General features: G+C 49.7%; 2 protein-coding genes across 3 annotated transcripts in view; one reads left to right on the top strand and one right to left on the bottom strand.

The window, feature by feature from the left end:
* Positions 1-1,198: 1,198 nt before the first annotated feature.
* On the bottom strand, positions 1,199-11,000 carry MAP3K19 (mitogen-activated protein kinase kinase kinase 19). The gene is made up of 7 exons (XM_038750882.1): positions 10,978-11,000; positions 10,696-10,810; positions 8,482-8,533; positions 6,198-8,059; positions 4,225-4,353; positions 3,386-4,083; positions 1,199-1,586 (listed from the first exon to the last, which is right to left on the bottom strand). Exons 1-7 carry the CDS (start codon positions 10,998-11,000, stop codon positions 1,439-1,441), a joined length of 3,027 nt encoding a protein of 1,008 aa, XP_038606810.1. The 3' UTR covers positions 1,199-1,438.
* A 2,716-nt stretch (positions 11,001-13,716) lies between these two features.
* The window catches only part of RAB3GAP1 (RAB3 GTPase activating protein catalytic subunit 1), a 36,633-nt gene continuing 22,828 nt past the window's right edge, over positions 13,717-27,521 (top strand). For both annotated transcript variants that reach the window (XM_038751090.1, XM_038751091.1), the window contains exons 1-6: positions 13,717-13,744; positions 13,840-13,895; positions 19,695-19,770; positions 22,754-22,886; positions 23,594-23,672; positions 25,172-25,291. In XM_038751090.1, coding sequence (XP_038607018.1) covers positions 13,727-13,744; positions 13,840-13,895; positions 19,695-19,770; positions 22,754-22,886; positions 23,594-23,672; positions 25,172-25,291 — 482 coding nt within the window. In that variant the 5' untranslated portion in view covers positions 13,717-13,726. The remainder of the gene's footprint in view (positions 13,745-13,839; positions 13,896-19,694; positions 19,771-22,753; positions 22,887-23,593; positions 23,673-25,171; positions 25,292-27,521) is intronic.

The raw sequence follows: 27,521 nt of genomic DNA on the forward strand, positions 1-27,521 counted from the left end.
TTTGTTAAGTGCTTGCTCTGCGCAAGGCACTGTACTAAGCACTGGGGTGGTTACAAGCAAATCAGGTCGGACACAGTCTCTATCCCCATTTTATGGCTGAAGTAACTGAGGCACAGAAAAGTTAAGTGACTTGCCCAAGGTCACACAGCAGAAATGTGGCAGAGTTGGGATTAGAACCCAGGTCCTTCTGAATCCCAGGCCCGCGAGAGTCTATCCACTAGGTCGTGCTTCTTCTCTAACTAGCCTTGTGCTGCTTCACAGTAGCTGCAAGGTCAGATAGAGAGTGGTGGCTGGGCAGTGGGCATTGCTTGCACTTTAGATAGATCAGAAAATGGGTTGATTAACTTTAGATCCATAAAATGGTCAGTTGCATGACCGTGAGTTAGTCCCCTAGGCCACACAGCCTTATCTCAGCAGAGTTGTGAGCTGGTCGCTCTCCTGGACAGCCAGCTTTGTGATTTGGGATGGACCACCCAAAACTCTTAACTCTCCTCTCCATCCCAGACTCTCCCTCTGGTGACCCAGCATGGACACTCACTCATCCAAGGATCTGTCCCAACCCCACCGGGATCTGCTGGTGTTTCCGGCTGCACAGCTCCCCATGGGATGGATTCTTTGCGCTCCCCCCGCTGCAGGGGGAAGACGGATTTCCGGTTGTTTGTCCTGAACCTGCTTCCTTCTAGCTTCAGTGGGGCCCCTCACCCTAAAGGAGTGGGATGAGGGAACAGTCATGCTGTGGTTCTTCCCCTCAAGACTGTCAGCTTCTTGTGGGCAGGGGTCTTGAACTCCCACTCAGCTGTACTCTCTCAAACAGTTCAGTAGTCTGTATGCTCACATGCCATTCTTTAATTGATTGGTCACCTTGTCCACCTACTTCATGACAAAGAACAAAATCTGGACTATGGTTGAAATGAGAAAATGGAGTTTGAAGCCCAGCGGTGGGGGGCCCGGACCGGGGTGTCCGGTTTTCTGCCCCAGCGTATCAGGCTCTGAGATGTGCCCATTCCCTGGGTGCATGAGTCCGACGCAAGGAGATCTGGCCCGGTGGGTCTGGGGAGGTGTCCGGTGGCAGACTGGAGGGGAGAGGCGAGAAGCCCCCAGGGAGAGGACCATCCAGATGGAGAGGAGGGAGACCAAACCCTCCGAGAGACCATCCCCTCACCCACATGACAGGCCAGTTTTCCAGAGCTGGATTTACAATTGATTTATTGGCTGGAGCACCGCCTTCTATACTCGGACAAATTGCGAGGAATACAAGGTAGGCTGCAGTGGGAGGGATTTGGGTTAGTTCTAGAGGAATGACAATAAGTTAGCAGAGAAGGCTGGGGAACCACCTACTTGGACACTGCAAAGGTGAGGCCTTTAGTGCAAGCATGTCCAGAAGCAGGAAGAGATTAAAGGTCCCTTTGCACCTCTCCCTGCTCAAGACCAGAACCACTCAGGAGAGGACACCCTGGGATCCAACCGTGTTGGCTTCCTCTACCGCCGGCTCCCTGGCATAGAGTGAGTTTTCAGGGTGTTGCTCAAGGCTCTCCAGGAAGGGGTGTTTGAGCAGTTCCATGGCTGACGGGCGGGCATGCTGGTCCCTGGGGAAAGGTAGCAGCAGCATAATAATGGTAATAATAATAATAACAATGTTGTTATTTAAGAACTTGCTACTATTAATAATAATAATAATAATATGGCATTTATTAAGCGCTTACTATATGCAAAGCACTGTTCTAAGCGCTGGGGAGGTTACAAGGTGATCAGGTTGTCCCACGTGGGGCTCACTGTCTTCATCCTCATTTTACAGATGAGGTAACTGAGGCCCAGAGAAGTGAAGTGACTTGCCCAAAGCCACACAGCTGACAAGTGGCGGAGCCGGGATTTGAACCCATGACCTCTGACTCCAGAGCCCGGGCTCTTTCCACTGAGCCACGCTGCTTCTAATAATAATAATGGCATTTATTCAGCGCTTACTATGTGCCAAGCACTGTTCTAAGTTCTGGGCTAGATACGCGGTAATCAGATTGTCCCACGTGGGGCTCACAGTCTTCACCCCCATTTTACAGATAAGGTAACTGAAGCACAGAGAAGTTAAGTGACTTGCCCAAGGTCACACAGCTGACAAGTGGCAGAGCCTGGATTAGAACCCACGACCTCTGACTCACAAACCTGGGCTCTTTCCACTAAACCACAGCCCGTTCCAAGACCCCGCCCCAAACAGGCACGGGAGCTGAACCAACTGGTCATTCCAGTGTCCCAGAGGCTGATGTTGGGTTTGCCCTTAATGTTCTGGTCCTTTAAAAACTCTAGAGGGATTTAAATCTTTGACCCTAAAAGTGGGAGGAGCCAGCTTCTACTACAAACCTTTCAGGGCTTACATACTCTATGCTGCTTCCTTGCATCACCTTCATTAAGTTGCCAATCAACAAAACTCTCTGTTGTACCTTCCAAGCACTGCATACGGGGCATTGCATTCAGTGGGCACTCAGTCATCAATCATAAAAATGATAGTATTATTAGGTACTCACGATGTGCCCAAGGATGATGCTGAGTGCTAGAATAGATAGAAGATAATCAAACTGGACAAAGTCCCCGGCCCACATGGGGCTCACATTTTAAGAGGGTGAAAGTAAGCCCTCAATAAATATGATTGAATGAATGGAGGCCTTCCCAGACTGAGGACCCCCCCTTCCTTTCCCCATCCCCCCGCCTTACCTCCTTCCCCTCCCCACAGCACCTGGATATATGGATAGATGTTTGTATGGATTTATTACTCTATTTATTTTACTTGTACATATCTATTCTATTTATTTTATTTTCTTAATATGTTTGGTTTTGTTGTCTGTCTCCCCCTTCTAGACTGTGAGCCCACTGCCGGGTAGGGACCGTCTCTAGATCATCATCAATCGTATTTATTGAGCGCTTACTATGTGCAGAGCACTATGTGCTTACTATGTGCAGATCTTGTCAACTTGGACTTCCCAAGTGCTTAGTACAGTGCTCTGCACACAGTAAGCGCTCAACAAATACGATTGAATGAATGAAGAGGGAGGACAACTATTTTATCCTCATTTTACAGATTTCCATCCAACACCCTTATCTCTCCCTCCTCTGTCCCTGACCCTCCCCACAGTGACCCAGCGTGGATGCTTGTCCACAAATCTCCTCACACCCCTCTGTGATTTACCACAATCCCCTGGATCCAGTGCTTAGTTCAGTGCTCTGCAGAGAGTAAGAGCTCAACAAGTACTATTGATCGACGGCTCCCCGTGGGAACAGATTCCTTGCTGCCCTACCCTGCCGTGGGAGGAAAATCCTCTTCCCTGTTGGTTTGAGAATGGCAGGTTTTGAGATAGCGACTGTGTCACCCCGGACCTTTCCTGCCCACAAGCCTTACCTGGTGAAGCACAGATGCATGAAGTCCGCGGCATCCTGGGAGAAGCGGCCGGGCAGTGGCGGCATGAGGCCTTGATGGGCTCCGATGTAAAACATGGCAGCCACCCTGCCCATGGACGCCAGCGGCGGCAGCCCCGTCGCCATCTCAAACACCGTGCAGCCTACGCTCCAGATGTCCGACTTGCGGCCGTAGCCGGACTCGCGGATCACCTCGGGGGCCATCCAGTACGGCGTCCCGTGTGCCGACCTCAGCGTCTCGCTGGATGTCCCGTCTGGGCCCCTGTGGGCCAGGCGCCGGGCACAGCCAAAGTCCACCAGTTTGATGACCCCCGTGGGCACGAGCATCACGTTGCTCCCCTTGATGTCTCTGTGCACTACGTGGTTCTGGTGCAGATAGGCCACGCCCTGCAGGATCTGCTTAGTGTACTGGCCCAGCACCCGTTCCGACAGAGGCCCGAAGCGGCTGACGACGCTGGCCATGGAGCCGCCGGGAACGAACTCCATGAAAATGCTCACGGTGTTCCCCTCCAGGCTCGTTCCCAAGTAAGTGACGATGTTGACGTGCTTCAGAGTCTGCAGCAAGTCCACTTCCGCTCGAAGCTTCTGGTAGGCCATCCCGGTGGCCCTGGGGTCCGAGGCCTCTAGAGACGCTTGTTTGACGGCGATCAGCTGCCCTCGGCTGGTCAGACCACAGTACACCTAGGGCCGGAGCTCAACGTTAGCCGCGTGTTGGCCGGCCCTGAGTGCCGGACAGAGACGCCGGCTGGGTGAACCGGCGTGGACGGACAGAGGCTGAACGGTTGAGGGGGAGGGGGAGGGGGATGTTCTGTGGTCACTTACGGTGCCGTAAGCTCCTTTCCCAAGGATTTCTCCCTTGGTCCACAGAATGGGCCTCTGGTGGTCTAAGTACTTTTCCGGATCCGCCATTTTGCTAGGAGAGCGGGGAGCCAGGCGTTCCCTGAGGAGGCTCTAGAGAGCCGAGCGACAGGGAGAAGAAGAACACTCTGTGAGCGTGGGGCTGATTGCCGCACAGTGGAGCCACCGGGGCCACTTGGGCCCTCCCCCACCCCCTCTGGCCTCCCCCAACTTGCCAGGCCCCCACCAGCTTCCCATGCCCTCTACTCCTCCTGTGCCCCCAGAGCTCCCCACAACTTCTCTGCCCCAGCTCCATGCCCACCCCCCCCGCTGCCGCCGGTCCCTCTCTGCTCCCCACGCCCTCCCCACCCCCTGCTCTCCTCCACCTCCCTGTGCCCCCCCACTACTGATGCCCTCCCCTGACTCCCTATAGACCCGCCCCCGGCTCCCGCTCCCCAAGCCGTCCCAAACCCTCTGTGCCCTCCCATGCCCCAACCCACTTGGAACTCTTTAAGACCTGCAGCACAAATTTCTTGTCAGGGATGGTGGGGAAGGAGAGGAAGGAAGGAGAGGAAGGAAGGAGAGGAAGGAGAAGAAGGAGAGGAAGGAAGGAAGCTAGCTCCCCTGAGACCACTTATCCACTTTTCCTATCAGCCTCCTTGCCGACCTCCCTGCCTCCTCTCTCTCCCCACTCCAGTCTATACTTCACTCTATTGCCCAGGTCATTTTCCTACAAAATCATTCAGCCCACGTTTTCCCACTCCTCAAGAATCTCTAGTGGTTGCCTCTCTACCTTCACATCAAACAGAAACTCATTACCATCAGCTTTAAAGCATTCAATCACCTTGCTCCTTCCTATCTTACCTCCCCGATTTCCTATTACAACCCAGCATGCTCACTAGGCTCTTCCAATGCCAAACTACTCACTGTACCTCGATCTCATTTATCTTGCCACCTCTGACCTGAAACACTCTCTCTCTTCATATCTGACAGATGATCACTCTCCCCACCTTCAAAACCTTATTAAAGAAGCACATCTCCTCCAAGAGGCCTTCCCTGACTAAGCCTTCATTTCCTCTTTTCCCATTCCCTTCTGCATCACCCTTGCACTTGGATCTGCACCCTTTATTGATCTCTCCCTCTGCCCCACAGCACTGATGTATATATCCATAATTTTTTTACTTAATGTCTGTCTCCCCCTCTAAACTGTGAGCTTCCTGTGGTTAGGGAATGCATCTACCAACTCTGCCATATTGTACTCTCCCAAGCACCTATTATAGTGTTCTGCACCCAGTAAGTGCTCAGTAAATAGGATTGATTGATTATATACATATCCATAATTTATTTATATTAACATGTCTCCCCCACTAGACTGTAAACGTCTTGTGGGCAAGGAATGTATCTACCAACTCTATTATATAGTACTCTTCTAAGCGCTTAGTACAGTCTCTAAACTGTAAGCAAGCTGTGGGCAGGGAACGTGTCTGTTATATTGTTCACTCCCAAGCACTTAGTACAGTGCTTTGCACACAGTAAACGCCCAGAAAACACGATTGATTTGAATGAATGCTCTGCACACAGTAAGTATTCAATAAATACAATAGATTAATTCATTGACCAGGGCAGAGGAGAGAGAAGATGGGGCACCTGTTTAGAGGTCAGCTCAGCTGTCTCAGTGTCTTAACAGCAGTGCACCCATTGCAAGTGAGAGGTTCAACGTTTACATTGGCTCCTGATGGCCAATTAGTCCAGACCAAGCCTTCCTGCCCCCTGGGCTCTGGCTACCACTGGCCTTAGCAGGGCCTTAGCAGGGCTGGAGCTACCATAGCATCTTGGAGAAGGGCCTGTCTGAACTCGTGCTGCCCTGCGAAACTAGCTGGGGCTTGGGCATTTTCCCTCCCTGGGATGTTCACTAGCAGGTTGATTTTGGACACCGTATTAAGGTAAAATAGGTTTACCCGGTCCCGGCGGCACATGTTCGCTTTCTCGAGTGCCGGTGGTGAGACCTCGTCCTGTTCCTGGGTGAAAGCCACCTGCTTCCCCATGTATCCCTCACTTCCCTGGGCAACTGGGGCCAGGCACTCAGGGTCTGTGTCTTCAAGGTCCACCAGTTCTGGCGCCGGGACTCCCAGCACCTCCTGGATGCGTCCCTCACACGTGTCCTGGAGGGCAGTCAGGGGGCTCCGGGATGGGGCCGGCTCGCCTCCGGGCCCCAGTTGATCCGAGGAGAGCGTGACCGGCACCAGGAGCTTCCCCAGAGTATCTGGCCGGCCTACAGTGGGGCGTGAAAGGATCTCTGTGGGCCACGGCCAATCCCTCCCAAGAGTGGCCCACGTTGCGGGAGTTCTCTGGGCAGGGCGATGTGGAGCTCTGAGGACCCCAAGGGTCACGACCCGGGTTTGAGTGTTGGGTGGGTCTCCTTGGTCTTCTGCAGCCTCCAGCAGGGCGGACCCAGGATTAAGGTCATGCTGCTCTGTGGGCGATACAAGCCCTCCCACAGGGCCCTCTTCCTCTCCATCCTGCTGCCCGGCGTGTCCTGGGCCTGGAGCCTGTTGCTCCTGTTGGGCAGCCACTTCGCCACTGTCCCCATCTCGTCGCCCGCCCTGGTTTGACTTGCGCCTTTTCCCCTTTGGCTTCGATGCTCTCCGCTGCTGGCCGGTCACCCGCGCACTCTTGGGAGGGCTCCCGTGAGCTCTTTGCTGGGAGTGTCTGGCCCCGCCACGGCCCCTCACACGGGCAGGGGGCGGCCGGCACCTGTCCGAGGGAGCAGGGCTGCCAGGGCCGCAGCCCAGCTTGATGCGTCCATAGCCCGGCGTCCCAAACATTTCATAAATCCCAGGGCCACCGGCGGTGGCGGCGGCTAGCTCGTGGAACATGTCACGGTAGCTTAGGTGCAAAAAGGTGGTGCCCAGCCCGGTCTGGGAGACAACTTGCTGGGCAGTGACCCCGGGACCCGCAGCACCGCCAGGCCGGGGCAAGGCTGATGCTTTGGATCCCAGTGTGGCTGGCTTCTCCCAATGTGGCGCTGCTCCCAGAGACGTGGGATCGGCAGGCCCCACAGAGGGGAGAGCGGGGTACCTCGCGGGGGCCGCAGGCTGGGAAGCGCCGCTCCGGTGGGCTGGCTGGAGCGAAGGAGGCACTTTGGGCCTGGAAGTCACTGTGTCTTGGGGGTTCAGCCTGCGCGGGACACGGCTGGTGCCACCGGGGTGCTCTTGGAGGGGGCAACCCTTCTCTTCGCTGGGGCTTATGGCTAGTCCCTCAGCGGGGGTCTCGGGTGTCAGAGACACAGTGTTTACTGGGGGCAGCTTCTGCATTTCGGTTTCATTGACGACAGAGGCAGTTGTTTCCTCCAGCTGTTCTTTGGGCGAGCCAGAGAGACAGGTCCCTGTCCCTGTCTCGACTCCTGTCCCAAAGGAGCTTTTGGCCTGGGCAGTTATGTCTGCTTTTCTGCCCACTGGCATCACCCCGAGTCCAGGACGTTCCTCTGGGCACTGGTCTGCTCCAGACCCTGTCGCACAACAGGGGTATGGAGGTCTGGGCCGGGGTGGTCTGCCTGACGTGCTCTGAGCCAGATCCCCCGATGCTGTGCAAGGCTCCTTGGGTGCCCGGTGCCTGGCACATGGATGGGTGGATGCCGGAAAATTGGGATGGTTTTTCCCAGGGCGGGAAAGGCCGTGTTCCACCCTCCTGCCGGCTCTGGAGGGGTCCAACCTGGATGGGCAGCTCCACCCAGCAGTGGATGCGGGAACCTGGCAGAGGAGACACAGGTCAAACCCCAAGCCCAAGCCCCCAAAGTGGGTCTCTAGGGGTGGGAGCAGTCCTGGGAGCAGGACAGCCACTTATTCAATTTCATGCCCAGTCTCCCTCTGCTTTGACTCCAGGCCTTGAGGCCCATGGATCAGAAGTGGCACCTGCATTCACTGGTGCCTGGGAGGGGGGCACAATTGCTCTGGAGAGAAGGGGCCCCCAGAGGATCGGGTAGCTTCAAACAAACTTTCGCAAGATGGCACGTATGATATCATCATATTACTCTGGGTGCGCTGCACGGGTGTCTGGGTCTCTGGCATCTGTGAGGGCTGTCATGGCCCACTCTATTTGGGGTGGGAGAAACCCGATGCAAGAGAGGGCTGTGTGGGACCGGCTAGGGTGGTGTAGAGTCCCCCTGCCAGGCCAGGCAGGGTTCAGACCAGAGTGAATCCATCTGGTGTTTCATGACTGTAACGTTGCAGAGACCCTGCCCACCCGCCAGCCCGGCAGCCTCTAAAGGACTCACGAACTGCATCTTACCTCCATCCTGCAGGCCATGGGCTGGAAGTCAGCTGTGGTTTGCCCTGAAAAAGGACAATATCGTTCCTACCGTTCTGGCAGATTCTTCCTCCAGTGCTGCTTCCAAAAGGTGGAAGTCCAGCCTGCTCATCAATCAGTCAGTCAATTGATGGTATTGATGGAGTGCCTACTGTGGGCAGAGCACTCAGTAGGGTACCTACTGTGGGCAAGGTGTCGGACAATAACAACAGTAATCATTCCAACATTCTTGGAGAACTTCTTATTAGCAGTTCTGGTAAAGTGAAAACTCTCACAAATCGTTCCATTAGAAATGGTGACTATCGAAGCATTTAAAAGATGGAAAACGCACTCAGAAGGGTCAGAGTAGAGCATCTAACTATGCAAATTTTAGCCTCATTCTGGGCCTAATCCTACCGACTCTGGCCCCAGGGCCCCCAGAATCCATGGGCAGCATTGAGACTTAGGCTGTTGAACTGACATCTCGGGGGTCTCAGAGGCAGCCAGGCCTCCAGCCAGCCTGGAAATCCTGGGTCTCAGTGGGCTCCCCCGAACAACTGCCTAATAATAATAATAATAAACAATAATAATAATAATTACTGTGGCATTTGTTAAGCGCTTACTATGTGCCAGGCACTGTACTAAGCGCTGGGATGGATACAAGCAAACCTAGTTGGGCACAGTCAAGTCTAGTTGAACACAGGGACACAGTCCCTATCCCATGTGGGGTTCACACTCTTAATCTCCATTTTACAGATGAGGAAACTGAGGCCCAGAAAAGTGAAGTGAAGTGAAGCAAAGTGAAGCCCAAGGTCATACAGCAGACAAGCGGCAGAACCGGGATTAAAATTCAGGTCCTCTGCCTCCTAGGCCTGGGCTCTTTCCACTAGGCCAAGCCCGTCAGTGCTTTCCTCACTTCCCACTTTCCAGCAGTGGGGGTGGCCTGAGGAATGGACACACAAAGCCCTCCAGCCCCCCTGGGTTTCCCTGGTGTTTGGCTGGAAGGGGAACAAACAAAAGAGTTTCAGAGCAAACTTGCTTCCTGCCCTTTCTCCATGCAGAACCTCATGGCCTTCCCACCAGTGCCTACCCAATCATCAATCAATCATGCCCACCGATTGCCCATTTTTCAGGGCTAGTTTGGGGTAGAAGGGCAGCAGGGCAAAAGGGGGAGGGGCCGGAGAGGGGAGGGGAAGGGCTGGAGAGGGTACTTTTGTGCCCTCCTTCATTCAGTATTCTTTCTCAGTTTCCCCAAAAATCACTGGCAAAAATTTTTCTTTTAGCATTCTGTCCAACCTTTTGGCCCTTGCTGAAGAGAAAAATACGTACTTAGGCCTGTTCTGTTCTAGGCCATTTGGGTCTGACTATTTGCCTGTTTGCTGAACCCTCACTGACAAGACAAAATCACTTTTCACACTAATGGCTTGAGTCTTTGCACATTCACTCAGACTTTCATTGGATCCAAGTTTAAACCCTCTCACAATGGAGCCCCTGCTGCTGCAACAGTTCCCCCTTTTCCAGCAAAGCTGAAGTCACCAGATGTACCCATGACTCCTTCTAACTTGCAGTCACAGAAATAAAAGAGTTTTGAAAACGTATGCTAAGAGAGGCACTTCCTGCATGATGTAGTGGATAGAGCCTGGGCTGGGAGTCGGAAGGTCATGGGTTCTAATCCCAGCTCTGCCGCTTACTTGTTGTGTGACCTTGGGGAAGTCACTTTACTTCTCTGTGCCTCGGTTGCCTCATCTGTAAAATGGGATTGAGACTGTGAGCCCCAGGTGGGACAACCTGATTACCTTGTATCTACCCCAGTGGCTTAGAGCAGTGCTAGGCACATAGTAAGCGCTTAACAATACCATAATTATTAATTATTATGATGATCGTTTGGGGGACAGTTTTATAAGCGATTGGAGTGAATAACCAAAATCTTTTTTCCGAATCAAACTTCTTACCCTCCCTCTCCATTTATCATTCCCAAATCTCAGGGCACCGCTCCCCCACTATTTTATTCAATGCTGTAAAAAAAATTTCCAGTTTCAAATCATCAATCGTATTTATTGAGCGCTTACTGTGTGCAGAGCACTGTACTAAGAACTTGGGAAGTACAAGTTGGCAACACATAGAGTTTCAAATGTTGCTTTGGGGCTATTGGATCCTCTCAAATGGCCTCACCTTGGGGTTCTCTAGCCAGGGCAGCTTGTTCGCAGTTGAAGAAGGGTCCCCAGGGCCAGGAGCAGTCAGCCGGTCAACCTTCTCAGAGATGGTTGCTTCTAGACAAGGGTCGGGCCTGTCCAAGCCACACGGGAACAGGGAGCGAGTCCTTTTGAGTCCAGCAGGCCCTGGTTTTACTCTCCCTCTGGTCTCTGGATATTCCTTCGATCAGGCAGGGCTTTCCCAATCAGACCTGCAGGCTGCCACAGCTACCAACAGGCTCTTTCGTTTACTGTCTGTTACCCAGGGAACCGTCTACAGGGCATTTCGCTTGGGGAGCTGTGAGCCAGTGCCCCTCCTCACCCGGAAAGCAAAGCATCTCAGAAGAGCGTGGCCAGATCACAGTCGACGGCCCTCCTCCTCCTCCTCCTCATCAATCGTATTTATTCATCATCATCATCAATCGTATTTATTGAGCGCTTACTATGTGCAGAGCACTGTACTAAGCGCTTGGGAAGTACAAATTGGCAACATATAGAGACAGTCCCTACCCAGCAGTGGGCTCACAGTCTAAAAGGGGGAGACAGAGAACAAAACCAAACATACTAACAAAATAAAATAAATAGGATAGATATGTACAAGTAAAATAAATAAATAAATAAATAAATAGAGTAATAAATATGTACAACCATATATACATATATACAGGTGCTGTGGGGAAGGGAAGGAGGTAAGATGTATTTATTGAGCGTTTACTGTGTGCAGAGCACTGTACTAAGCGCTTGGGAAGTACAAATTGCCAACATATCTCCCCGCCGGCTTTGGTCCGGCCAGCTGCACCTGGCACTCTCCCCTTTCTCACCGACCAGGCTAACACCGGGAAATCCCATTTTTCTTGATTCTTTCAGGTGAGCATTCTGCCGTCTATCCTGTTCAGTGAGGCAATATCAGTTCTGGCTGATGCCCCTTCTGCGTGCAGAGCACCATATCGGCCAACTGCTCTTCAGAGTTCCTACTGTGTACTATTTGTAGACATGATCCTTGCCCTCAAGGAGCTCACGAGCTAGTAGGGGAAACGCACATTAAAATAAATTACAGGTAGGAGGAAGGAGGTAGGAGTATAAAGATGGGTATTTTAGATACAGAGATGGAGTATCTATCTAAAGTGTTTAAGTGATGCATTTGTGATTTTTGAGACGTGGGGAGACTTATGGGAAATGATATTTTAGAAAAATCATGGGTGCTCACCGGAAAAAGAGAAGCAGCGAGGCTTAGAGCACGGGCTTGGGAGTCAGAGGTCACGGGTTTAATCCTGGCTCCGCCACTTGTCAGCTGTGTGACTTTGGGCAAGTCACTCAACTTCTCTGTACCTCAGTCACCTCATCTGTAAAATGGGGATTAAGACTGTGAGTCCCACGTGGGACAACCTAATCACCTTGCATCCCCCCAGCACTTAGAACAGTGCTTTGTGCAATAGTAAGTGCTTAACAAATGCCGTTATTATTTTTATGTGCCTCAGTTACCTCATCTGTAAAATGGGGATTAAGACTGAGCCCCACGTGGGACAACCTGATTACTCTGTATCTATCTACTCCAGGGCTTAGAACAGTGCTCAGCACGTAGTAAGCGCTTAACAAATACCGTAATTATTATTCTTGTAAAAATGATGTGGGCAGCAGGGGTAGTATGGCCTGGAGAGGGGGGAGGCTGGAGGCAGGGAGGTCAGAGAGGAGGCTGATACAGTAGTTGAGCAGACCTATGATGGTGCTTCATTCATTCAATCAAGCAGTGTGGCTCAGTGGAAAGAGCCCGGGCTTTGGAGTCAGAGGTCATGGGCTCAAATCCCGACTCCGCCACATGTCTGCTGTGTGACCTTGGTTAAGTCCCTTAACTTCTCTGGGCCTCAGTTACCTCATCTGTAAAATGGGGATTAAGACTGTGAGCCCCACTGTGATTAAGGCTTGATCACCTTGTATCCCCCCCCCCTGCAGTGCTTAGAACACTGCTTTGCACATAGTAAGCGCTTAATAATTGCCACTATCATTATTAATCACATTTATTGAGTCTTACTGTTGCAAAGCACTGTACCAAGTGCTTGAGCTTGGCTGGAGAGAAAAGTCAGATTCTGGAGAGGCTGTGGAAGAAGACCTTCCATGATTCCTCGGCTTCCAGGCTGTCCATCCCCTCGCCCCCTCCTAACCTCACCTCCCTCCAGCCCAGCCCGCCCCCTCCGCTCCTCCGCCGCTAATCTCCTCACCGTTAGGCCTCGTTCTCGCCTGTCCCACCATCGACCCCCGGCCCACGTCCTCCCCCGGGCCTGGAACGGCCTCCCTCTGCCCCTCCGCCAAGCTAGCTCTCTTCCTCTCTTCAAGGCCCTGCTGAGAGCTCACCTCCTCCGGGAGGCCTTCCCACACCGAGCCCCTTCCTTCCTCTCCCCCTCGTCCCCCTCTCCACCCCCCCCATCTTACCTCCTTCCCTTCCCCACAGCACCTGTATATATGTTTGTCCATATTTATTACTCTATTTATTTTGCTTGCACATATCTATTCTATTTATTTTATTTTGTTAGTATGTTTGGTTTTGTCTCCCCCTTTTAGACTGGGAGCCCACTGTTGGGTAGGGACTGTCTATGTTGCCAACTTGTACTTCCCAAGCGCTTAGCCCAGTGCTCTGCACACAGTAAGCGCTCAATAAATACGATTGATGATGATGACTGAATGAATGAACGGGGCCACGAGTTCGGGCTGGCCTTTTAGACCGGGAGCCCACTGTTGGGTAGGGACTGGCTCTATATGTCGCCAACTTGGACTTCCCAAGGGCTTAGTCCGGTGCTCTGCACACAGTCAGCGCTCAATAAATACGACTGATTGATCGATTGATTGGGCAAACGGAAACCCCGGCACGTTTCCTCAGGGGCGCTGCGGATAATCGGGGCCCGCGAGCGAGGGAGGGAGAGCGCGCACGCGCGCGCGCGTCACGCCCCCCCCCGCCCCCCCTGCCCTTCCCAGCGGCCCCCGCGCGCCGCCTCAGCGCTCCGCCTCAGCGCCCCGTCATGGCGGCCGACAGCGAGGTGAGCCGCCCTGGCCCCCCGCTCTCCGTTCCCCGTTCCGTTCCGTTCCGTTTCGGCCCCGACCTCACCCGTTCCCTCTGCTTTCTTCCCCGCAGCCCGAGTCCGACGTGTTTGAGATCACGGACTTCACCACCGCCTCCGAGTGGGAACGGTGAGCCTGCGCCGCGGCCCGCCCAGTCAGTCAGACAGACAGCCAGTCAGCCGGCCGGTCGTGTGGATCAATCAATCAATCGTATTTACGGAGCGCTTCCCGCGTGCAGAGCACCGTACTAAGCGCTTGGGAAGTCCTCAGTCGTATGTACTGAGCGCTTCCCGTGTGCAGAGCACCGTACTGAGCGCTTGGGAAGCCCAAGCTGCCAGCGCCTAGAGACGGTCCCTCCCCAGCAGCGGGCCCGCAGTCTCGAAGCAGCGTGGCTCGGTGGACAGATCGCGGGCTCTGGAGTCTGAGGTCAGGGGTTCGAATCCCGACGCCGCCGACTGTCGGCCGTGTGACTTTGGGCAAGTCGCGTCGTTTCTCTGGGCCTCAGTGACCTCATCTGTAATATGGGGATGGAGACGGTGAGCGCCCCCGTGGGACAACCTGATCTCCTTGTAACCCCACCCCGGCGCTTAGAACAGTGCTTGGCACAGAGCGAGCGCTTAATAAATGCCATCGTTAGAAGGGGGAGACTGTGCGCAGAGCCCTGTGCTAGGCGCTCGGGAGAGGCCGGCCCATCGGAGATGGTGGACAGGGCCCCCCCCCCCACCGGCCACAAGCCGCTGACGGTCTACAGGGCGTTAGGTGACGATGGGAAGCTCCAGCCGGGCCCCTGTTTCCGCCCCCGTCCCTTGCCTGCCGTGTGACCTTGGGCGAGTCACTTCCAGTTGCCCGTACTCCCGTTCCCCCATCTGTAAAATGGGAATTAAGACTGTGAGCCCTATGCGGGACGTGGAGCGTGGCTAACCTGATTAGCTCGTGTTCATTCATTCATTCATTCAATCGTATTTATTCTCATCATCATCAATCGTATTTATTGAGCGCTTACTGTGTGCAGAGCACTGGACTAAGCGCTTGGGAAGTACAAGTTGGCAACGTATAGAGACAGTCCCTACCCAACAGTGGGCTTATTCTCCACCCCCCCCCATCTTACCTCCTTCCCTTCCCCACAGCACCTGTATATATGTATGTATGTTTGTACATACTTATTACTCTATTTATTTTACTTGTACCTATCTATTCTATTTATTTTATTTTGTTAGTGTGTTTGGTTTTGTTCTCTGTCTCCCCCTTTTAGACTGTTGGGTAGGGACTGTCTCTATATGTTGCCAACTTGTACTTCCCAAGTGCTTAGTACAGTGCTCTGCACATAGTAAGCACTCAATAAATACGATTGATGGATTGATTATTGAGCGCTTACTGTGTGCAGAGCACTGTACTAAGCGTTTGGGAAGTCCAAGTTGGCGACATCTAGAGACGGTACCTACCCGACAGCGGGCTCACGGTCTAGAAGGGGGAGACACAACAAAACAAAACATATTAACAAAATACTTAGAATAAATATGTACAAACAAAATAAATAGAGTAGTACATACGTACAAACATATATATACGGGTGCCGGGGGAGGGGAAGGAGGTAAGGGGGGGGAATTCATTCAATCGTATTTATTGAGCGCTTACTCTGTGCAGAGCACTGGACTAAGCGCTCGGGAAGTCCATGTTGGCAACATCTAGAGACGGTCCCTACCCGACAGCGGGATCACGGTCTAGAAGGGGGAGACAGACAACAAAACAAAACATATTAACAAAATAAATAGAATAAATATGTACAAACAAAATAAATAGAGTAATAAATACGTGCAAACATATATACATATATACGGGTACCTAGGGAGGGGAAGGAGGTAAGGGTGGGGATTCATTCAATCGTATTTATTGAGCGCTTACTGTGTGCAGAGCACTGTACTAAGCACTTGGGAAGTCCAAGTTGGCAACATATAGAGACGGTCCCTACCCAACAGCGGGCTCACAGTCTAGAATGGGGAGACGGACAACAAAATATTAACAAAATAAAATAAATAGAATAAATAGGCACAAATAAATAAATAGTGAGCGCTTAACAAATACCATTCAAGATAAGCAAAATAAAAGCTGTCGCCTCCGGGTCGTCCAGCTCGCCTCCTCCTCGACTTCCCTCCGCCGCACCAGGTATCGGGGAAATGCGCTTGGCTAAGCCGCGTCCCGGGGTCGCGCCACTCCCCGCCCCCGCTGCCCGCCTGGCTACCTGCTTGGCTACCTGCTGGCCGCCTGCCTGGCACCGGGCGCCCAATGACGCAAGGCCCAGGTGAAGTCATTCGGTCACAGAGTTAGACGAGCAAATTCCCAGGTTATACGTGGCATCACCTTCCCCCACCCTGGAGAAGGGCCATAAAACACCTGGGAGGAACAGGATGGGAAGAAGTGCTTAGTACGGTGCTCTGCACACAGTAAGTGCTCAATAAATATGATTGAAATACTATTGCATGAAGGAAGTTGTGCCCTCTGCTCGACACCTTCAACTTCATGTTTAAATAACACCAATGCTGCGAAGCCCCTCCAGTTAAAGGGGAGGTCCATAAGGCTTGGTATTTTCATTAGTTCATTCATTCAATTGTATTTATTGAGCGCTTACTGTGTGTAGTGCACTCTACTAAGCGCTCTGAAAGTACAATTGGACAACAGAGATGAGCCCACCCAGCAGTGGGTAGGGGGGCGACAGACAAACCAAAACAAACCTGATCACCTTGTAACCTCCCCAGTGCTTAGAACAGTGCTTTGCACATAGTAAGCGCTTAATAAATGCCATCATTATTATTATTATTATAAAACAAGTAGACCGGCGTCAATAGCATCGTAAACCTGGGGTTATAGTTCTTGTGTAATTTATCTTGAATGGTATTTGTTAAGCGAAGACTTAAATCAAGCCTTATGGTATTTAAGCGCTCACTGTGATGATATGCCTCCTTGGGGGTAGTTGGAAGCTCTTAAGGTCATACTTTATAAATAATAATAATAATGTTGGTATTTGTTAAGTGCTGACTATGTGCCAAGTACTGTTCCAAGCGCTGGCGGGATAAAGTTATACGTTATTAAGTGTTTTTAATAGACATTTGCAGATATTTAAAATATTCTTTAAGAAGAAACTAGATTATTGGTTTGCTTTTCGACCATTTAATGTGTACCCCTCTAGGCTGTAAGCTCTTTGTGGGTAGGGAACATGGCTACCAACTGTTATATTGTACTCTCCCAAATGTTTATTACAGTTCTGTGCACATAGTAAGCATTCAATAAATATGATTGATTGTCCATGATATTTCTGTTTTATAAGTCAATTGGGTAAATTCTTATTTTAAAGACAACAGTTTTGTTGCAACGCACTGAACCGTGGGTGTGAATTGCATGTTAATTGCATCAGAGCATTCTTTTTGAGAATGTAATTAACAGGTCCACAGAACAACTTATATTGTAAAAAGTTTTAAGTAGCTTGTCACTTACCAAAGAGCCAGGCAGTATCTGGGCTGAAATAGAAAACTTCTATAGTAACTTATTTAATGCTGAGAGCACGTTTATGTAGCTGCTGGAACAAATAGTTGTGCTGGAGTTGCAGCATGTGTGTTAAGTGATCTTGGGAGAGTATTTTAGGTTCATGTTTTTCTAATCTCTTTTAGTACTCTGAGTAATGATATAAAGCAATGCCATAGACTATCAGCAAATAGAATTAAGAATTGCTGAAAGACTAATTTTGGAGCACTCGACAGCATGGGTATTGATTTTGAGCTTTTTGTTGAAGGGTGGGGGATGGGATTTGTTACATGCTTACTATGTGCCAGGCAGTGTACTGAGTGCTGGGGTAGATACAAGCTAATTAGGTTGGGTACTGTCCATGTCCCACATTAGGCTCCCATTCTTAATCTCCATTTTACAGATGAGGTAACTGAGGCACAGAGAAGTTAAGTGACTTGCCCAAGGTCACATACCAGACAAGTGGTGGAGTCAGGATTAGAACTCTTTTGACTCCTAGGGACTTAAATAGTAAAAATCGTAAACCCAGTTTTCCAAGGATCTATTAACCATTTGATGTTGGGATTATGAGTAGTTATAGCATATGATTTAAAATCAGTTTCATCAGCTGCATCTAAGGCTTTAGGTTGGAGCTTGTCTTAATGAGTTCCTCTTGTTTAAGCATTTGGTAAATCTTAACACACCTGGGGTTTATTAAGAGCAACCGAACCTTTGCACACAATTCCTTTGCAGTTTTGGAATTGTCTAGTTATTCTAATAGCTTACCTCAGTCTTTTAATTAGAGGTAGTTTACATTTTTTTCCAATATTGCTGTCTAAATATGTATGGAAATATAGAAAAGGCTTTGTGCATCTGTAAGTACACAATTGAGTTTTCTCAGGAATCTTTCTGAATGTTATAATCATCATTCTCTATATTGTAAAATTGTTATGGGCAGGGAACGTATCTGAATTCTGTTGTATTGTACTCTCCCAAGCACTTAGTACAGTGCTCTGCACATAGTAAGGGCTGAATAAATACTATCGATTGATGGATTTGATGATGGAAACGTGGTTGGATAGCCTATTGACTGTTTCCTGTGTGATTCTCAGAAATAAAATTGGGGGGGGGGAGTGGATAAAACTGGATCAGACATCATCATTTCAGTCATTGACATGCCAAGAGTTAATCAGTCAAGATTATTCATTCATTCAATCCTATTTATTGAGCACTTACTGTGTGCAGAGCACTGTACTAAGCGCTTGGGAAGTACAAGTCAGCAACATATAGAGACGGTCCTTACCCAACAACGGGCTCACAGTCTACAGAGTGCAGAGCACTGCACCAAGTCTTCGAGGGAGTATAATAAAAGTAGAAGACATCATCCCTGCCCTGAAGGGCATTGCAGTATAGCATGGGAGAGAGACCCTTAATAAAATACAAATAGGAGGAAGAAGTATAATAGAGGGTATAATGTGTCTACCACTACCACCTCTTATACTGTACTCTTCCAAGTACATAGTACAGTGCTCTACACACAGTAAGCACTCAATAAATACCATTAATTGATATAAAGTCAATATGTTAAAAGTGCTTGGGGAGTTGGTGGGAGCACAAGTGCTGAGATGATAGTTGAGAGCATGTGGCCCAGGGAGAAGATGAATTTACCAGGGACAGCTCCCAGAGAAGCTGGGAATTCTGAAGAGCTTGAATGTGGGAAGAGCTGAGTGAGGTCTGACTGATTTGAAGGGGGCTGGGAGTTGTGGGCAAGATGTAGGGTGTGAGCCAGATTTTGGAAGCCAGAGGGATGAGAAAGAGGCCCATTGAGAAGGTGAGGTTGGGAGGAGTGAGGTAGGATAATTAAAAGCCCGAAAGCCAAAGGTTTGAGTCGTCAAACTGTTAATTGAGTTTAATGTTTGATCCAGGGATTTTCATTAATCGTGCTTAATAAATTCCATGAATTGATTGATGCTGTTGAGGAAGTAGATCTATTCATGCTTGACCTTTGGGCATTTGATTTCTGATAGTTTGTCATCTAGTATGGAAAGAACTGGAACCTCAGGCCTAAGACCAGGTGGCCCTGGACTCTACCTCTCCTGCAAACCCGGAGCAACATTAGTCTCTCGGCATTCTCTAGACTGTAAACTCACCGTGGGCAGGAAACGTGTCTACCAACTGTTGTACTCTCCCAAGCGCTGAGTGTGAATTGAATGAATGAAGTGCACACAGGATGCGCTCAATTAATTCCATTGACTGCTTGCTGAGAAGACTTGACTTAACTGTGCCTTATTGGAGCCTAATGCATTCAGTTTAATTTCATTTTAAAGTCACTTAGGGGTCCAGGCATGAACAGTATTCGTTGCATTATTATAGAGTTAGAATAACACATTCAGCATTGATACATTTGGAAAATAATGATTCTTTTTCTCATAGGTTTATTTCAAAAGTTGAAGAAGTTTTGAATGACTGGAAACTAATTGGAAACTCATTGGGCACACCACTTGAGAAGGTCAGATCTCTTTGCTGTCTAAAAGAACTATGTCTCTGAATTAGCAGTGGACAACTCCAAATCTTTGTACTGTATTTTTAGGCCTCTGCTAGGGTTGGCAGACTAATATTCAGTATTTCATAAAGGTCTTGGTAACGTCCTCTGATTATCTCAGAAACTGAAGGAGGTGTATTTGAATGGAAGGAAAAGTAAAATAACATAGCCTCAAAAAATAAAAGTTTTGTCGAGATAACAATGTCAATCTTCCTGGATCATTTCCCCCCCCACCCCTCCTGGCCCCCACCTTCTTCCTTCCTGATGATGAGAAATACGACCCATCTCCTCTCCTGCCTTTCATCTCTGAAGTTGAGGCAAAGAATCCTTCAGGACTTCTTAATTGGGTAGTGGAATTGTGTGAAGAAGGCCCTCTAAGTACATTCACTTCTCTGGTACCCCCTTAGGACTGAGGCCTCCTTTCCCCATCTACTGTCAGAAGCCCAAACCTGCTTTTGACTTGCTGTGTGACCTTGGATAAGACATGTAATTACCTGTCTGGATCTCATTTGCTCTCCTGCCCGGTAGTGTTTGCCAGAATGCTGGGAAGGAGAGGTGCAATCACCTGTGTACCACCCCCTCCACATTCTCCCAAAGAAAGGGGCTCTTTCTTTCAACATCCACCATTAACTTTGGCTTGATCCTGGGAGGAGAAAAGTAGTTGAACCCAAACCTGAGCGTTCTACCTCCCAGTGCAGAGCTTCACTCCTTCCTGCCGGGTTTGGGCAAATGCTGTTTTAGCTGGGGATGCTATAGTAGGTTTTGGTTAGTAACTGATTAGCTCGGTGTTGTATATCTGAAGGTTGCAGAGACACTTTGCTTACAGATGTTTCGAAAAGTCTCAGGGAAATGCTGATCTTCTGTGTTAGCTTTTCTTCTCGGGCAAGGATCTTTAAGCTTCTTATCTGATGGACCACAGCTTCTTCACAGGAAATACCTGTCATGCCTTGTTCAGCCTTGAGAAGGTGTGCTTTGTGCCTAGGCTGGGGCACCCATCTTGAACGGTCTAAAAGTTTTGGTGCCTGTTTCTGGCTTCTCATTTGAACGTAAGCAGTTTTGCTGATGTATGTGGTCATTAAGGCTACGTAGAAGCACATCAAAAATGAATTGAATGTGGCAAGACAGATCTTGGCTCCAAAGGGCTTTCTTTACCAGGATGACGAGCCCAGCGGAGAGGTTCTTAAATTGGGGTTAGGGCCCGGAAAGAGTCAGGAGGTCAGATCCAGATAGGGTAGCTGCCTCCGCAACGGGAGAAGTGAAGGGCCTGCAGAAAGTCAAAGGAGCTAAGTTAGTCATGTTGGAGAAGAGAAGGCAGAAGGGTGTCTTAAATTCTCCTTGGAGTTCACGTTCACTATTCTTTTACAGAAGAGGCAGAAGATGAGGATACTATCGTTATGGTTACAGAGGGCATTCTACTTTAAAACATACGAGATACAGGAAAACAACTTGACCTTTTTTCCCCTCTCCTTCAAGTGGTAGTTAAAGCTTCAGAGTAGTCTTATTTCCATGAAGAGAACTATTGGGTCTGAGCTGTGTATCCTTGTTCTGCTTTATATGGTCCCCTGCACTGCTATCTCTCTGGCTGCTCATTCTCATTCTCTTTCGCAGCCTCCTATGCCTTCCACCCCCTAGCTGTCGGAGACCCTCAAGGCTCAGTTCTGGGTCCCCTTCTATTCTCCATGGCCTAGTAGATAGAGCACGAGCCTGGAAGTCAGAAGGATTTGGGTTCTAATTCTGTCTCCACCACTTGTCCACTGTGTGACCTTGGGCAAATCACTGAACTTCTCTTTGCCTCGGTTACCTCATCTGTAAAATGGGGATTTAGACTGTTTCATGCGGGACAGGAAGTGTGTCCAACCCGACTAGATTGTACCAATCCCAGCACTTAGATGTATTTAACCCATCACCACATCTGGTCAGTTCGTCCTCACGACATCTTTAAAGTTCACCCTTTCCTCTCCATCCAGACTGCTGCCGCATTCATCCAAACACTCATCCTATCCCACCTTGATTACTGCATCAGCCTCCTTGCTGACCCCCTGCCTCCTGTAGCTCCCCTCTCCAGTCCACGTACTTCACTCTTCCCCGCCAGATCACTTTTCTACAAAACCATTCAGTCTATATTATTTCCCCATTCCTCAAGAACCTCGAGTGGTTGCCCATCCACCTCATCAAACAGAATCTCCTTACCATTGGCTTTAAAGCTCTCAATTACCTTGCCACTTCCTATCATGCCTCTTTGATTTCCTGCAACAACCCAGCATGCATCCTTCACTCTTCTAGTGCCAACCTACTCACTGTACCTCAATCTTGTTTATTTTTCTGCTGACCCCTCACCCACGTCCTGCCTGTGGCCTGGAATGCCCTCCCTCTTCATATCCAAAAGACGATCACTCTCCCCACCTTCAAAGCATTATTAAAAGCACATCTCCAAGAGCCCTTCCCCAATTAAACCCTCATTTCCTCTTCTCCCACTGCCTTTTGCATCACCCTTGCACTTGGATTTGCACCCTTTTCAAGTCCTCTTCAGCATCCAGCTTGTTGCTGCTCAGATTCAGGTGAAAGTTAAGACTGAAGAGTGAAGACGCCCCAGACCTCTACTGCGGAGCCGTGTGGCCCTCTGTGAACCCAGTGACAGCAATGTCCCATCTCCGGAGCTCAGATTGCTTGGATGCGGTGTTTTCTGGGGTGCTTTCTTTGGTGCATCTGGTCACCCCAGCGCTAGCTTACAAGGTTCTGCAATTGTCCCTAAATCTGACCGTAGTTTTAGAGGTTTTGCTCTGTGGGGGAATCGTTTTGTAAGGTGGCAAAGCCTTTTATTCAGTTTGGAGTCAGTAGGTGGTGTATAATCCAAATGAGGAGAAGTCTGGTCTTAGTGAGCAGGGAGCTGGCAGCTCTCTCAGCTCTGTGACAGCATTTTTCCCTATCCCTTTCTGCCTTTTCAATGCAGGGTGTATTCACGACAGGCACCTGGGAGGAGAAATCAGATGAAATTTCCTTTGCTGACTTCAAATTCTCTGTCACTCATCACTTTCTGGTGCAAGAGTCCAGTGACAAGGAAGGAAAGGAAAAAGCACTAGAAGGTAAGTCCCTTTCCCCACTGTGCTGAATTGTTAACTTTTCAGAGTGTGTGTGTGTGTGTGTGCTTGGATTTCGAGGGGCAATTGGGGGCTGGGAATGACACCCTGATCTCAGTGAACATCCAAGTGAGCTTTGCTTGTCCTGAGTAAAGATTCCCACTGGTCTGCTCTGCTAAATGAGATAAGCTGCGTGGGTTAGTGGATAGAGCACAGGCCTAGGAGTCAGAAGGAACTGGGTTCTAAACCTGGCTCTGCCACATGTCTGCTGTGACCTCTTGGGCACGTCACTTAACTTTTCTGTACCTCAGTTACCTCATCTGTAAAATGGGGATAAGAGTGTTAGCTAGCCCCATGTGGGACAGGGACTGTATGCTTTGCCCTTTCCAACAACCCGCAGGGGTCTTCAGTGTGAACATTGAACCCCTTTTAGACTGTGAGCCCACTGTTGGGTAGGGACTGTCTCTATATGTTGCCAACTTGTACTTCCCAAGTGCTTAGTACAGTGCTCTGCACACAGTAAGTGCTCAATAACTGCGATTGATTGATTGATTGATTGAACATTTCCTAATGTCAGCAGGCTCCCATAATGTCACCTCGCCAGCTCACCTTTAGGAAAAGAACGCAGAGTGAGCCACTCTGTAATCTAGTGATCCTCCAAGGTCTTCATTTACTTGGGGAAAAGCCCTGATACTTTGTCAATGGTTTCACAGATGCCATTCCACAGTCCCTGCAGGATTTGCTGTGTATGAACAATGACTTTCCTCCGAGAGCCCATTGTCTGGTGAGATGGTACGTACTCATTTTATTCTGCTCTCGTGCTCCGTCCTGACAGCTCATGACAGCATCCTTGCTCAGTGTCAGTTCCCATGTCCCGGGGGTGCCGAACACACTTGTCATTGGTAGTTGCGGTTTAAGTGTGATCCGTGGAGAAAACGATTCAAAAGTGATTCAGTTAAAACCTGTCTGTGACTAAAGAGGAAAGGTGATATGTAAGTGTAAGGAAAAAAATTCCACCTTGGCTGTGCAGTTTGAATTAAACCATCACCTTTCTGAATATTCTGTGTATGGGAGGGGAAAGAAGTTTTGAGACTGTGGTCCGTCTCCTCCTTCCCTTAGTTCCCCCAGGAGGACTTGGTAGACTGTCACGAGTGTGGGCTATGCAGCACCAACAGAAAGAGGGAAAGAAAGGTCAAATTCAAACTAGGTAAAACTGTTAGACAAATCCCGTAATTGCAAAGCAGTAAATCATTCATACATGGACTCTTCATGCTTCACCCTGGCATTGGAACCTACATGAGGCCCCACAGCTTTTCTGGGTTGGGGCCGTCGGCTGGGGAGGGCATTGGCTTGGTCCAGGTCGGCCCAGCAGTGTTCGAGGGAGCAGACGGTGTTGTAACACTTACCCCAGGGTGGGGGCTAGTCGAGACCCAGAGGGCGGTAATTGGTGCTTACTCTAGGGGCCTCGCACGAGACATTTCAGCCTCAGAGAGATTCTCAGGGCGTGAGGCGCAAGCGTTTTTAGGTTGGTGTGGTTAGTGCCTGATGGACAAACCACGGTGGGGGATTCGGTGAGTCCCCGCCCAGCCAGCGTCTCTAGGCCTCAGCCACTAACCTTACACGCCCCACGTGTAATACTTAATGTTGCCAAGAACCAGCGTTATGAACGTACAGTCCGTTTGGACATGAACGTGCATCTCCCCGTGTTTGAAAATGTCACGCAGGGTGTCAAAACTCCCAGTCTTAATTCTTCAGACCTGCCATGGAATCTGTTCTGTTCCCAGCCGGTTATCCAACTGCTTGTCTTCATTTGCTGGATGTATCCTGCATAGCGCTAACTAGATTGTAAAGTCCTTGAGGGCAGGGATCATTGCACCTTACTTCATTGCAGTCTGTCGAGGGTTTTCTTAGTACAGTTCTCTACACTCAGTAAACACCATTGACTGTTTAATTGATGTGTGCCATGGTCGCTGGAGTTGATTCTCCTGCTCCATTCCCCACCATGTGCCCTACCACCCTTGTGTGTGCACAAGTGAATGCACAATCTAACACAGATATGCCTGCACCCAGAATCACACGTATACACATCTACCCACTGCCCTTTCTTCAAGAGAAAAGCGCCTTTAAAAGTTGACAGCTCTTAAATGCACAAACTGAGTCGTTCTCAGTGGCCCCTGGCGAGAATGACTAACACGAGCCATTTTCCAGGACGCGGTGGCTGCTGTAGCGTAGCTGACAGTTGAAGGACCCTGAAATCTCTGATGCTAAATGCTCCTGTGTCTAACCCACAGGTATGGGCTCCGTGAATTTGTGGTCATCGCTCCAGCCGCCAATAACGATGCTGTGCTCAGCGAATCCAAGTGCAACCTGCTCCTGAGCTCGGTTTCCATTGCTCTGGGGAACACTGGCTGGTAGGTGGTGAACTCCAGCATCTGTCTGGCTGGCCGGCGGAGATGCACCGCAATCTGGGAAGGGAGGCAGGCTGTCGAGGGCCATGCCCCGGAAGGGCCAGCAGGCATTTTCCGGTGTAGTAAGTCCCTAACCTTGGCACCTGGAAGGAAGGGAGGTCCTGGCCCAGAGTCCAAATATGAGGTCGAAACAAATGATTCTGCTGCCTTTTTGGTTGCCAGACTTCGTCTGAGAAGTTAAGGCAGTGATTATTTAACAAGTATTGGAATGGCAGAGCTCTCAGAGCACTGTTTATATTTTTTACAATTACGGGGTCAACCGGGGAGAGTACGGGTCGGGGAGAGGGCAGACGAACGGGGGAGCAATCGGTGGATGTTTAGCTGAGTTAGACTGGCTCTGCTTGTCCATCTGGGAAGCTAAATGAGCTACAAGCCGGGAGAAACATTCCCCTCCCCTCTCCCTTCCCCTTCCCGCCCAGATGGAATTCCTAGCGACCTGGATTCATCCATTCATTCATTCAATTGTATTTACTGAGTGCTTACTGTGTGCAGAGCACTGTACTAAGCGCTTGGGAAGTACAAGTTGGCAACATGTAGAGACGGTCCCTACCCAACAGTGGGCTCACGGGCCAGAAGAGGGAGACAGAGAACAAAACAAAACATATTAACAAAATAAACAGAATAAATATGTACAAATAAAATAATTAAATAAGTAGAGTAATAAATACGTACAAACATATATACATATATACAGGTGCTGTGGGGAGGGGAAGGAGGTAAGGCAGGGGGATGGGGAGGGGGAGAGGGGGCTCAGTCTGGGAAGGCCTCCTGGAGGAGGTGAGCTCTCAGTAGGGCCTTGAAGGGAGGAAGAGAGCTAGCTTGGCGGAGGGGCAGAGGGAGGCCGTTCCAGGCCCGGGGGAGGACGGGGGCCGGGGGTCGACGGCGGGACAGGCGAGAGCGAGGAGATTAGCGGTGTCAGAGGAGCATGTGCATTTGGCAGTTTCCCTTTCTCACTTCTGATGTGATTCTAGTTAATTAAACGTGACTGAAGTAGGATTCATGTTGTGCTACTTGAAGGCTGACATCAAAGCAAATTGTGCATGGCATTATTCTAGGTTTCTTTTTGATTTATTTTATAGTTGCTTTTTAATAAAACTCTGGGTCAACCTTTTTGCAACCGGACCATTTTGTAACCATACCCACAGTAGCCCACTAGGTGGTAGTCTTTTTATGTAATTCAGAGCAAGTGGAAAAGGGGAGCAGCACTGTCGAGGGCAAAGAGCCCCAACCTTGGAGACAAAGGACTTGGGTTCTGCTCCTTGCCTGTTCTGTGACCTTGGGCGAAACACTTAACTTCTCTGTTCTTCCGTTTCCTTATCTGCAAAATGGGGATGAAATACCTATTCTCCCTTGTACTTAAACTGTGAGCCCCATGTGGCGCTCAGCACCACAAGCAAGCAAGCAAGCAGCGTGTCTCAGTGGAAAGAGCCTGGGCTTTGGAGTCAGAGGTCATGGGTTCAAATCCCGGCTCCGGCACTTGTCAGCTGTGTGACTTTGGTCAAGTCACTTAACTTCTCTGGGCCTCAGTTACCTCATCTGGAAAATGGGGATTAAGTCTGTGAGCCCCACGTGGGGCAACTTGATTACCTTGTATCTATCCCAGCACTTAGGACAGTGCTTTGCACATAGTAAGCACTCAGTAAATGCCATCGTTATGTGGTGGACAGGGACGGTCTTTTTATTGTTTTCCACAGTATTTGTTATGCACTTAGCTCTGTGCCAGCAATTATATTAAGAGCTGGGGCAGATACAGGATAATTGGGTTGGGCACAGTCCCAGTTCCACATGGGGCTCACAGTCTTGTGTCTGGCCTGATTATCTTATATCTCCCCAGTGCTGAGTACAGTGCTTGGCACATAGGAAGCGCTTTACCTATACCCCAGTTATTATTTTCATCCCCACAAACCCAAAGGATAGCTGATAGCTCTGTGTGTGTGTGTGTGTGTGTGTGTGTGTGTGTGTGTGTGTGTGTGTGTGTGTGTGAATTTGTGGGGCATAAAAGTTAGTTTAGTGCTTTACACATTCTAACTGCTTAATAAATGCTATTGCTACTAAAAAACACATTTGTATAGTATATTGACCTTTTTGGATCAAAGGCTTGCAAATGTTTAATACCCCAGGACTCAGAAGTTTTAATTAATAAAAGATATGATGTGTTTTCTAATCTCTCTTG

The sequence above is a fragment of the Tachyglossus aculeatus genome, chromosome 9 (assembly GCF_015852505.1).
Source record: "Tachyglossus aculeatus isolate mTacAcu1 chromosome 9, mTacAcu1.pri, whole genome shotgun sequence".
NCBI classification, from domain to species: Eukaryota; Metazoa; Chordata; class Mammalia; order Monotremata; family Tachyglossidae; genus Tachyglossus; species Tachyglossus aculeatus.

Bases quoted from the DNA above. Each gene is read 5' to 3' on its own strand.
- MAP3K19 (XM_038750882.1), bottom strand. From the start codon at position 11,000: ATGCCCTGTAGACGGTTCCCTGG. The intron at 8,060-8,481 runs GTGGGCAGGGTC...TCCTGCTCCCAG, and splicing joins AGAGGCTGCCGGGCTGGCGG to GACTGCTCCCACCCCTAGAG. The intron at 1,587-3,385 runs GTAAGGCTTGTG...ACCTTTCCCCAG, and splicing joins ATGCATCTGTGCTTCACCAG to GGACCAGCATGCCCGCCCGT.